Here is a 12,228-nt window from a genome sequence, read left to right as displayed (position 1 = left end):
TTTAAATGTACAGTTAACACTTGACTTTGTTTAACACAAAACAGGCATAAATCAGTGGCAGCTGGACTTTCGCTCAGTTTTTCTGAGGATGTTTTAATACCTATCTAGGACTCTTTGTCATTTCTTTCGACTCACATTACAGTGACCCACCCATCTTTCTCCTGGGACGTTGGAGTCTGTTGTTTGTGTGTGTTATGTGTTTGGCCATTTAATCATGATGAGTGTGCTTATGTTTCTCTTTGGAAAGAGTTCCATGACAGAGCTGTTGATGCTTGGAAGCTAAAGCAATTATGGCCCCTTTGTTCAGGGATGATACGTTTTTCCGTAACCTGCTTTTAAACCTCTTAACCACTGTCCAGAATGTTAACATTTTAGTCGTTTCAGGTGTGTCATTTATTCTTTAGATGAAAGTGTACAGTTCAGTCTCTCCAGAATGTCTGGCTCTCCTGTGCTGCACCATACATTGTGTAGATGTTGTGCAGTTTCTCTAGTGTACACAATGCCACTCAGCTTTGGCTTGGATGTCTTTGGGTTGAACGCGTTTTTGTCTGAGTTTGCTGTTGGGTGTGATATTCCCAATTTTCCTGAGATTCTTAGAAGCTCCTGACACAAATGGAATTACAAAGATTTTGTGTTTCTGTTTTGTCCACTGTGTTTGATGCAGCGTTGTTCTTTCTGCTAGCTGTTTTGGTCCACACCTATACAGGAGTTTTGGATCCCCACTTTGGCAAGCCACATGTCTCAAGTGATTTACATGTACATGTTTGCGTTCTTTTAGTTTGTCCTCTGCCAGTAAGGAGTATTATCAGCCTGGTAATTCAGAGTTCTGTTATTAGAAAATTTTAAGAGGCTTAATGTGCATCTGTCATAAATTAATACATTCAATTGAATGAGGCTCAGAATTACCAAGGTTCAATAGAAGATATTCTTAGAGTCAAGAAAGAAAGAAAGAAAGTCTTCGTCCACGCAACACTGCCATCTACTGGATAAAATAACCCACATGAACTAAACTATATGATAAAATATTATACACCACACCGTAATTATATGTGTTGGCATATTACTGGATTAAGGACAGTTATTTTTTTTTCTTTCTTTTTTAATGTGTTCAGTGCACAATAAGTATAAAATGGAAATACTGTTTAAAACTGCAAATGTATGAACAAAAATTTATATCTGCAAACCAACCACTAAATTCTGTAAATAAAACACACATTTACATTCATAACTAATCCAAATTTTGTGTGAATGTGTTGCTCCAGAGAGCCGTTGTAGATGCTAAATTACCTAACTGGAAAAGACCATCAAAAACGATGGTCTAACACCGTACAATTTTATATTTGTATCCCTCCGTTGGTACTATATTAAAAGCTTTTGACCCCAAAACGATTGCGAAAGACGTCTAAATGTTGATAAACCATATTCCACACACACCATTAACAAAAGTGAATAACTGGTATGTTTTTGGTTCTTTAATATTAAGGATATAGGGAATAACCGGTGGAGGGATATCTTAGATTCTCGGTAGTTGCAAACAGGAGCGCGAACGCGGCGGCAGATGCAGTGGGACGGACTACTTCCTGTTGGTGGTGGAGGGTAAGCTGCTCCGCTTTGTCATTTAAACTTTGATCGTATATTAGCTTGATTATTTAGATTCTTTTAATGCAAGTTGTTACTGAATTGTATTTTATTAATAATCGACAGTTTTTCTTTGTGATACTGGCACCTATTTACTTTAAAGTACACGTTAACGTCAGGCAGGCACGAGCACTTTCTTTCTTTAGGAAAGCTAGCTTCCTTGCTAATTATTGACCTCTTTTCTTGCTAAAAGGTAAGAGGTAAATTTGCATGTCTGAAATAACTTATAAACATACTGAAAGAAATAGAGAAGTGGTGTTTTATTGGTAAAAGACACTGTTGTTTTTAAACCCTTTAATTTTTACAAGAGTACTCGGCACTGGTGCCTTGCGACGCTAAAGTGTACGTCATCACTAAGCGCCTATTAAATGGCATGTTGTCTCTTTATGATTTTTTTGTTGTTGTTTTTGCTGCTAGGTATTGTCATGATGTTCATTAGTTTGCGTTTCTTCATTTGTTGTTTGAACATTTTTTGCCTTTTTCATCATTACAGTTCTATGAACAATCTTATATTTTAATCTTCTTTATTCATTTGTTTATCTGTACTATTCTTCAGGCTAACTATCTGTATTCCTTTGTCTTTGGCTGATCTTATATTCAGTTTTAAGGTGTTGCTTGGTTTTCCGAAGGACTCTGAATGTGAGATTAGTACAGATAATTCTTCTTAAAATGCTTCTTTGACAATCAGTTTTAAACTGGACCCTTAGACTTCTTGTGTTTTATCGATTTCTTATAAAGGCACACTTTTTTTTACATTTCTTTTGCCGAACCTATTCTCATTGGTTAAGATAACAAAAATGTTGTTGGTTAAATATTCTGTGTAGAGCCAGTTCTTATCAGATATAAATGACTGATTTAGTCATGAGGTTTTATACCCTAATGTAACCCCCAATATGTAGAGCTTAGTTTAAAACAAATTAAATTATCTTCTAGGGAAAAGAAATAGGACTAATACGGTTTGGTTACGAAGTGTGCAACACATTTAAAGCATAACTCACTGCAGAGTGCAGTTGATTTGGGGGTGAGTCGATTTAGTCGATTTACATGCAAAGTCATAGTTAGACGTGCATCAGGGAGTGACCTGCCAGGCATGGGGTTGAAGTGTTTTTTGCATTCTCCCGGCTTGCTGTGAATTTACACGCTTAGACGAGCCTCAAGCCTGTCCAAAGCTTCAGGCAATGGACGTAGAAAGTAGTGACTTTAATCAAACTTTACACAGCTTTTCACTGAGATAAATACACCAAAAAAAATCTTATGTTAAAACTGTTTAGTTATTACCTACATTAACCTAAAATGTCAAAACTTGTCAGCAAAAAATGTCAAGTCTTATATTGTCCTACTATATATTTGGGCATTTCTGCGTTATTGGTGTTGCATTCAGAGAAGAAATTGGAAAATGAGCTCAGCACTGACTAGGCCCCAATTTTAATAAGATTAGCTTCAAACAAACATGGTTTAACTTTTTAGATTTTGAGAGAAGTGTCATGGTATACAGTCTTGTTGATGTTATGGAAGCATTTCAGACTCACCAATAACATAATGAAAACTCTGTGAAGACTGGCATGTTTAATATTGTTTTGTAGGGGTGAGTTTGAGGTACCAAAAAAGCACATTCAGGAAAACTTGTTTTTCCCTGTTAAAGAAAGAAGCAAAAAATGTGCCGTTATGAATGTATCATGTTTAAAATAGATGAAAAACATTGTGCTCTAAAAGGGCTCGATCCACTTATTTGACTTCAGTTGTCCATTTAAAATATCGAACCAGTCTGGAGCTATGTTGAAGTCATAGGAAAGGCTACTTCCAGTTTTGCTGTCACACAGGAAGTAAACTGGGAGTAACATTTCAGAATTTTTTTTATTAATCTAGTGCCACCATTTTATTCAGACAAATAAAGGTGGTTGTTGTTACAAATATGACTGATCTGGCGGCCTCAGGGAGCTCATGCTGGTCTGCCACTCAGAACAATGACAGAATATCTATAATTAGGTTCATAATCCTCATGAACTGACTACACAGAAGACTTTTTGATGTGTAGTTTCTGCTGAAAAACATTTTCCCTGTTTAATTACAGCAAATAAAGAGAGTTCTAGCTTTATTTCATTTGTTTGGTTCTTTCTGAAAAATATTGTTCTATTTCCTCTTCAGTTTTTCAATAGATCACTGGAGGCTTTGTGCTGTTCTGACTGGTATGAACAGATTTAACCGTTGATTCACCATCAGACCAGCAGCCTGTAAATGATAGACAGTTTAAGACTTTAACACAATCCTGCTTTTCTAAGACGAAGCTTTGGTTTGTTTTTGTTTCTTTAGTACATGAGGTGACTCTCCCAGATCCGTGCAGGCTGCTGCTCAGTCTGCCCCTGCTGTCACCATGGCGTTCGTACCCACGCCCAGTCCTACTGTGGTGGACCAGACCACACTCATGAAGAAGTACCTGCAGTTTGTGGCAGCTCTCACCGATGCTAACACACGTAAGTTTCCAGCACAGAATATTTAATGAATGAAAATCTCTAATTTCCTTAAAGTTTCCAAATAACACCTGGTTTTACTTTAATTAAATGCTCCAAATTGATGCAGTAAGTTTAAGAGACTCAATGGCTGCATGGTTTTTACATATTTCACCTTTTTGAAATATTAAGGAGCTGTAATTCTTCAGACATCTGTTTTGTTCACTGTTGTATTTTCGATGTCATTAAGCAGTTATAAATGCTTTAAAACACCCTGAATCTTTGACAGTTGAGCTGAATGAAAGGATGCAGCATATCATCTGGAGACAAGTAGTAAATAAATCAAAAGTAAAGGCTAAATACCTGCTTAAAAATTGTTGTTTTAATAGTTAGAGAGTGTTAAAGCTGGAGAACATGTTTCGTCAGTTTTCCAGAGTTTCATCGGTTTACTTGTTTTAATCCGTGTGTTTAGCGAGGGCGATGTGATGAGGGCGATGTGCTTGAGTCCAGCCGAAGGTACGAGTGTATGAGAATGTGTTTGTGTGGTGTGAGTGTGTCTGAGTGGGTTTCTTCACGTACCTTCTAAACAAGCTGGATGCTGAGAGTAAAACTGATAAGATCTGAACGCCCCGGATAAACACACGGAGACAGGCAGGAGGCAGGAAGTGCGGCCTCAGCCGGTTTGACTAACGCTCCCTTCTCTCCTCCAACTTCCAGCTGATGAAACCAAGCTGAAGATGATGCAGGAGGTCAGCGAGAACTTCGAGGTACGGACCTTCAGCGTTGATTTATTTGCCTTGTTTCTGTGGGCGGGTGAAGTGTTGCCAAGGGCTTTCAGCTAATACGTGTATGGCGGGGAAGGAAGCTCTGATAGAAACCAACTTTAACTTTGAACCGGTCTATTTCAGAATGTAACCTCTTCACCTCAGTACTCCACTTTCTTGGAACACATCATTCCTCGCTTCCTGACGTTTCTTCAGGACGGAGAAGTTCAATTTCTGCAGGAGAAACCCACACAGGTGTGGCTGACGTCTGCTTCTGTCTCCCTTTTGGATTAATGATCCCGTCTTTCTTGTTTGAACCCAGCTGCATAAAGTCAAAATACTGTTGATATAGAACCATTTATTTACCTAAAATAATAAGTCACAGTGATAGTAACTTGAATTTGGACTTTTTTTTGCTCAGCAACTAAGAAAACTGGTTCTGGAAATCATCCATCGCATTCCAACGAACGAGCACCTGCGCTCCCACACCAAGAACATTTTATCCGTCATGTTTCGCTTTCTGGAGGTAAAAACCCTTTTGGTCCTAACAATCCATCAGCTTCTCCACAGCAAACATGAGCCCTGAATGTTATGAATATATATCCTATTTCAACTGCTATAATTTAGGATTGATAACATGGCAATATAACCTCCTTGTCCTGTTTATTATCTTTCTTTTTTCTTTCTTTTTTAGATTGAAAGTGAGGAAAATGTTCTGATTTGCCTCCGGATCATCATTGAACTGCATAAGCAGTTCCGACCTCCGATCTCGCAGGAGGTGGGTGTCTCTGCTTTCTTTAAGGTGGTCTTAACTCCTTTTTTTAGGCTTTCTGATCAGATATAAGCTGTTGAAACAGCATAGGGGAGTTGAGGTCAGCCCACCCCTTGATTCACCTCTTGATTTGTGATTGGAGGAAACTACAGAGCCGTAATGATCCCAAATGCTCCCACAGAGTCGGCTGTGATGTGGAGTCATGGTGTTCTAGCAAGCTGATGTGTAACGATTAATAAACTAAGTGAAAGTCTGGTTGGGTGGCTTTGATGTGAGCTCTATAGAACTGATGTGCTTAGAAATAGTACAAAATTCATGGAGGATGGGGTCTCTGTACATCAAAGAGGAACCTTTTACATTTTCATCTAATTTTTTTTTCAGATCCATCACTTCCTGGACTTTGTGAAGCAGATTTACAAAGACCTTCCAAAAGTGGTGGTAAGTAAAAACTCAGCCTTTTTTAAATTGAAATGATCCCTTCGGAAACTGTAGCTCCTTGTCGTGTCTGCCTTTAGGCGCGGTACTTTGAAAACCCTCAGGTCATCGCTGAGAACACGGTACCCTCACCAGAAATGGTGGGGATGATCACATCCGTCCTGGTCAAGACTGCACCTGAGAGGGAAGACAGCGAGACGCGAACGGTAAGCTGCTGATCACTGTTTGAACTCCAGTTGGTTTATTCTGCAGTACCAAGAGCAGCCACTAAGTGGCAGCATCGCAACATTATAGGACAGGATGGAGATGAGATGCAGTTCTGTTCACAAGAACCAGACCAAAAGGCATCTAAAGCCCGGTTAAAAAGGAGCAAAGACTCACAGAGAGATACTTTTATCTCCACCTGTTTGACTTTAGATGTTCAGTTGGACTGTTTGCTTCCGTTCTTACTGGTTTCAGGTGTTAGTTCAGCAGTTCTGTCTCCTGAGGTTCTGTATCTTCTGTTTTTGCCCTCAGCACACCATCATTCCTAGGGGGTCCCTGTCCCTGAAGGTTCTGGCAGAACTGCCCATAATAGTGGTGCTGATGTATCAGGTGAGTGGCAGTGTTCCTGACCTCTTTTTGACCCGTCTCCTCACTCAGAACCATTGGTTCTTACTGGTGATGAGGAAATATATGGCTTAGAAGTATCGGACATTGATTGAGCAGTGGGGGTGAACTGATGTCTGCTTTGTCTTCTCAGCTGTATAAACTGAACATCCACAACGTGGTGTCAGAGTTTGTTCCCCTCATCATGAACACCATCATGCTCCAGGTGTCTCCTCAGGCCAGGTAGGTTCCCAGGGAAACGGACCGGGCCCTTCAAGGTGAAAGATGTTAAATGGGGTTTTTTAAACTCTCTACCTCTAAGAGTTTATCTGTACATTTGATTGACTGGTTTGCAGCCGTTGGGCATGATTGGCATCATTTAAAAGGTTTGTTTTCTTTGTAGGCATCACAAATTATTCAACAAGGAGCTGTATGCTGACTTTATCGCTGCCCAGATCAAGACCCTGTCCTTCCTGGCTTACATCATCCGCATCTACCAGGTAAATGCAGTCTCAGCAGATCATGTTTGGAATAAAACCAAAGATGGCTTCCCGCCTGATTGAAGCTTCTGGAAATGACATGTAGGCCTTGTTGTTGCAGATCAAGGGTTATATTACCAGTTCTAGAACCCACTCCTATTTGATACGACAGAGACTTAATTTTTATTTATGGGCATCAGAGTAAAGACGGCTTAAAGAATAACTTCTGCCAAATTTTGGTTGTAAACTAAATTTGGTTGTAAAATAAATTCTTGATCTGCTTTACAGTGATGTTACTCTGTGATTAGGGATGGGGATCGTTAATATTTATTGATATCGATACCTTTATCGATACTCCTTATCGATCCGAGTCTTTATCGATACCACTATCGATACTTTTCTGTTATTTGGTGGAAAGACGATGCGACAATATGTTTTTAACAGAACTGGTATTGCTTTTATTGTTTGACAAGTGAGCATAAAAAAAAACATTTCTAGCCTTCATAAACATGGCTAACTAAGTAGAATATATCAGCAGCACCAAATGAAAAAAAATGTCATAATGTATGTAAATTAAATAATATGCTGCGTCACACAAAAGGAAATAAAATATCAGCTCATAAATTAACAGGTATTTTTTTGCAGAAAAATTAACATGTCTGCCTTGTCAGGCATGATCCTCGAACGCTCCTGGCTGATGGTGTCCCCAGCAGTGGAAAACACCCTCTCTGAAGGGCTCGAAGACGCTTGGACAGTAAGGTAGCCGTGAGAGAGATCCGCTAGCAGGGGCAGGGTGTCTCTCTTTGTCCACCACCAGAGAACTGGGTCCTCTGCTATAGAAATCATAGGCAGGCTTCTGTAGAGCTGGATTTCCTCACATACTCTCTGCTGAATGCTGATGTTGGAGTTGTTCATATGGATGGTCCGTCGCTCTTGTTCCTCCTCGGCAAATAGCTCCTCCAAGGCACTCTTCTTAGGTTGTGGTGGTGGACTGACTTCAACCCGAGGATTCTCATACATAGCCTCCTCGGTTGTGTCGCTGTCCTCATGGGACTCAGGGATTGGGACATCAGCTTCTGTAGCATTTGTTGCTACAGCTGCCTCCTGCAAACGTTCCCAGGTGGTGTGCCTGACACTTTTGGCTTTAAACCTTGGGTCCATCGCTGTCGCCTCTTCGAGGAACTGTTGGATTTTTTCCTCCTGGTAACGTCCGGATAGGTCAGTTAAAACCTTCCGTTTAATGTCGGATACAAATGAAGAGTCTCCTTCCTGAACTGTGAAGTGGGTCTTCAGTTTCATGAGAATCGGAAGGATCTGTCCACAGGTGGGGGTTTTCTCACTAGATACACACAGTGTAGAAGTGTACAGGACCTTCATGACCTTTATGAACTCCTCTGCTTTGGTAAAGTCCTCATCTGTGATCCTATCCAGTCGGTCCCTCTCCATGGGCTTTCTTATACGTGGATCCAACACTGCAGCTTGGAGAGCCGGATACTGCTCAAGGAACCTCTCAACCATCAGAAACAGGGAGTTCCACCTGGTTTTCACATCCAGTATCATGGTGTGCTGAGGAAGTTTGAGAAGGAGCTGCTTTTCTTTTAGCACTACCTTCGCCATTGAAGATCGTTTCATCCACACGATGACTGCTCTTAGTTTTGCTGCCCACCGGGTCATCGCAGCAATGCTGTAAACTTTTTGCGCAGCCAAGTTAAGGGTGTGGGCAAAGCAACCCAGTTTGAGGATGTCCAGCTTCTTTGCAGCAACATCCATGTTGGACGCGTTGTCTACAGTCATGACAACCACCTTTTGAGTAATGCCAAACTCTTCCAACACCTCCCCAATCTCCACTGCCACTGTTTCCCCGGTCTGCGCTCTGTAGACAGCTTTGGTCCGGAGGACTTTTTGCTGAAGCTTGCCTTGGCTGCTGTAATGGGCGGTCACAGTAATGTAGTGGTCTTGCGCTAAGCTAGTCCACCCATCACTTGTAATGGCTACCTTACTAACATTTGCCAGCTCTGTAATGACATTCTGCTTTTCCACTTCATACCATGCAGGGATGAGGGTGTTTGATAGAACAGTCCTGCTTGGAGGGGTGTAACGTGGATTGAGGGCCTTTGTCATTTCCCTAAACCACGGTGATTCAACTGTTGCAAAAGGGTGCAAGCCTTTCACCACAAATTTTGTGACAGCCCTGTGACACTGCTCCACTTGATTAGAAGGCATCTTCCTGGCAGCCAAGGTGAAGGGAGTTTGGAGTAGGCCAATGGGGGCGGGAGTTGAGGTGAGCTTGAGCTGAACACCATCTAAATTAATGGGAAAAGGAAATGGTAGATATATTTTCACTTATAATTAAAAACAAATCATTACAAGGTCCTCCAAATGTTTTTCTCAGACAGAAAGGAAGTGGGGGGAAAAATTATTTGAAGAAATGTCCTATATTTTGAAGAAATCTCTTCTTTTGGTTTAAAAAAATATATAAATTTTCACAATTGTTGGTTAATGTATTGTCTACTGTCACTTTTCATCATGTTTTTAGTGATTAGGAAAATATTTAGCAAATAAACAATTGTATTTTAAATTAAATGTAATTTTTAATAAATGTTGGCATCAGTAGTTTAATTATATATTCTAAAATAATTAGAGCAATATACAACTGTATTACTCACGTTTCTCGCCAAAAACTCAATTTCCCTTTTCTTTACGTTACACTTGAACGCATCATGATAACCTAATTGCCATTTTACTGAGCCAATCTGAACACATCATCACGCAGCACGTCTGAAACTTTATTTACTTTTCAAGCTAACTAGCTTGTATGCTGCCGATTACAACACGGATTTCACAATTACTATTTTTAACTGACCGGACAAGCTACAAAGTCTGTGTGCGCGCTTACCAGTGGATGATGAAGACTGTGGTGCGGCGGCAGCAGGAGGAGGAGGAGGAGGAGGAGGAGTCTTTTCAGCTCGGAGACAGTCAAAGGTACTGCATTTGGCCTTTATTTGATGCACAATATTAATGTGCTTGGCCATTGAGGTTGTGTTCCCCCCTTTGCAAGATATGATTTTGCAACATAAGTTGCATTTCGCTTCGTCTTTGTCTTTGAGCTTGGTAAAATGAAGCCAAACTTTAGACCTTTTTGTCCGCTCAGCCATCCTCGAGTCGCGAGTGGGTTAACTGCCAGACTTCACTAGTTTTACTTTTAATATCTTTTTGTTTACAAACATTGGTGGACATGCTGCAGTGATTGGATTGATTAGATTTAAATGCTGTGACGCGACTCGAGGGACACACAATTATGTTACAGGACCTCCGGGAGAGAAAAAAAAAAAAAAAAACACGACCAGACTCGATAGCGGTATCGATAAGCCCAAACGTTATTGATTTTCGGGTTTTGAAAAAAGTGGAACCGGGTCCTTGATAGAACCGGGTTTCGATCCCCATCCCTATCTGTGATGCTCTGTTCTTGTGACGTAGCTAACTCTTGTAGCCATGACGATAACCTCCAGTGTCTCTGCCTTCCCTGTAGGACCTGGTGGGGAAGTACTCCCAACAGCTGGTGAAGGGCATGCTGCAGCTCCTCTCCAACTGCCCCTCTGAAACCGCACACCTCCGCAAGGAGCTGCTGATCGCGGCCAAACACATCCTGACCACCGACCTGCGCAGCCGTATGTGTTCGCAGTCCTCCACAGATGTTCATCTCAAATAGTAGTTCTGGGCTTGGTTTGCTCTCTTCAGTCAGAATATTAATATCTGGGTCATTTGTGTTGAGGCTCTCAACCCTGATTGGAGACCATGGCTGGATCAAGATGAGTCAACAGTTTCTTTTGACTCTTTAAATCATTTCTGGAGCCCTGCCGTTAAAAGCCTTTAAATTAGCAGTTGATGGCCAATTTTAAAGGAGCAATAATTCATGATTTTGGGTGGAAGAAAGGCAGCTGTTTATGTCTATGTAAACAGCATTGATAAAATGAGAAAGGGCATGTCTAGGTTCTCAAAGGCTACGTTCACACTGCAGACCTTAATGCTCAATTCTGACTTTTTTTTTTTTTTTGTGAAATCTGATTTTTTTTTTTTTCGTGGTCCTTCACGTTTCCAAATATATTAGTCTTGTGTGTGATCTCCTGTGTGAACTGCATTCATAAAGCTTAGTGTCCCGCATGCTCAGTAGAGGACGCAAGGGCGTGCTCTGTGTTTACGGCAGTAAACATGGATGGTAGTGCTGAGACGCATCTAGCGTTCTTTCCCAACCTTAAAACTCAATCTTTTCAAGATGGTTAAAAAAAAAGAGTATTATTCACTCTGCATAATCTTAGTTATTGTTTTTCTCCCGCTTCTGCGTAGCAAGATGCAGAAAAGTGACCTTTGTTGAGTATTCATGATGTTCAGGTCGAATGAATGAGACCTGGCCGTTCAGACTCGGGTAGCATTTGAAAAGATCAGATTTGTGTCGGATTCAGGACCACATCGCCAAGTGCGTTGGCCGCATTGGAAAAAATCGGATATGTGTTTAGACTGTAAGGAAAAGATCAGATACAGGTTGCATATGGGCAAAGAAATCAGGTTTGTGTCACTTTAGGCTGCAGTGTGAACGTAGCCTTACTAGCATGAGTTACATCTTCACTGATGTTATATTTATCCTGTGGAAATATGTGCATTTTTTTTTTTTTTTTTTTGCTTTGTTGCTCCTTTCAATATTTGACAGAAACATCAAGGCTTTGTTGTTCGTATATGTTGTTAGTATTTTTATTTATCAAATGTTGTTTACAGAATCGGCTGCTTCTAAAGTTTAGATGATCAAACTTTAAACAGGGAATATACATCTCACCCGCGTTCATCCATTTTTCTCATCAGCGATCAGCCTGAATCTCTGATCTGAATGTTTTCCATCTTTTTTTGGGCTCCAGAGTTTATTCCCTGTATGGACAAACTTTTTGATGAATCCATCCTGATCGGCTCTGGTTACACGGCGCGGGAGACTCTTAGGTAAGTTCCTCCTCGATCTCTTTCTCCCTGGAGCTTCTCCACCTGCTGCATGGGGGCGTTAGCTGTCCAATCGTATTAACTGGGAGCCTCTGGCTGTTGGGGAAACTGAGGGAAGCTGA

At 40.8% G+C, this 12,228-nt stretch overlaps 1 protein-coding gene across 3 annotated transcripts in view; it reads left to right on the top strand.

The window, feature by feature from the left end:
• Window positions 1-1,540: 1,540 nt before the first annotated feature.
• LOC119776025 (transformation/transcription domain-associated protein) overlaps window positions 1,541-12,228 on the top strand; it is a 72,186-nt gene continuing 61,498 nt past the window's right edge. For 2 of the 3 annotated variants that reach the window (XM_038274231.1, XM_038274228.1), the window contains exons 1-13: window positions 1,541-1,596; window positions 3,949-4,109; window positions 4,803-4,852; window positions 4,994-5,104; window positions 5,271-5,375; window positions 5,544-5,627; window positions 6,003-6,059; window positions 6,137-6,262; window positions 6,573-6,650; window positions 6,799-6,887; window positions 7,048-7,144; window positions 10,653-10,791; window positions 12,031-12,109. In XM_038274231.1, the coding sequence (XP_038130159.1) occupies window positions 4,010-4,109; window positions 4,803-4,852; window positions 4,994-5,104; window positions 5,271-5,375; window positions 5,544-5,627; window positions 6,003-6,059; window positions 6,137-6,262; window positions 6,573-6,650; window positions 6,799-6,887; window positions 7,048-7,144; window positions 10,653-10,791; window positions 12,031-12,109 (1,115 nt within the window). In that variant the 5' untranslated portion in view covers window positions 1,541-1,596; window positions 3,949-4,009. Of the gene's footprint in view, window positions 1,597-3,948; window positions 4,110-4,802; window positions 4,853-4,993; window positions 5,105-5,270; window positions 5,376-5,543; window positions 5,628-6,002; window positions 6,060-6,136; window positions 6,263-6,572; window positions 6,651-6,798; window positions 6,888-7,047; window positions 7,145-10,652; window positions 10,792-12,030; window positions 12,110-12,228 lie in introns of those variants that run through there. The other variant, XM_038274229.1, reaches the window with a different exon arrangement.

This window comes from Cyprinodon tularosa, unplaced genomic scaffold (genome assembly GCF_016077235.1).
Source record: "Cyprinodon tularosa strain WSP-4 unplaced genomic scaffold, ASM1607723v1 ctg90, whole genome shotgun sequence".
Classification (NCBI taxonomy): Eukaryota; Metazoa; Chordata; class Actinopteri; order Cyprinodontiformes; family Cyprinodontidae; genus Cyprinodon; species Cyprinodon tularosa.
Note: the sequence above shows the minus strand (reverse complement) of the source record. Positions and strands in the feature narration are given on the sequence as shown.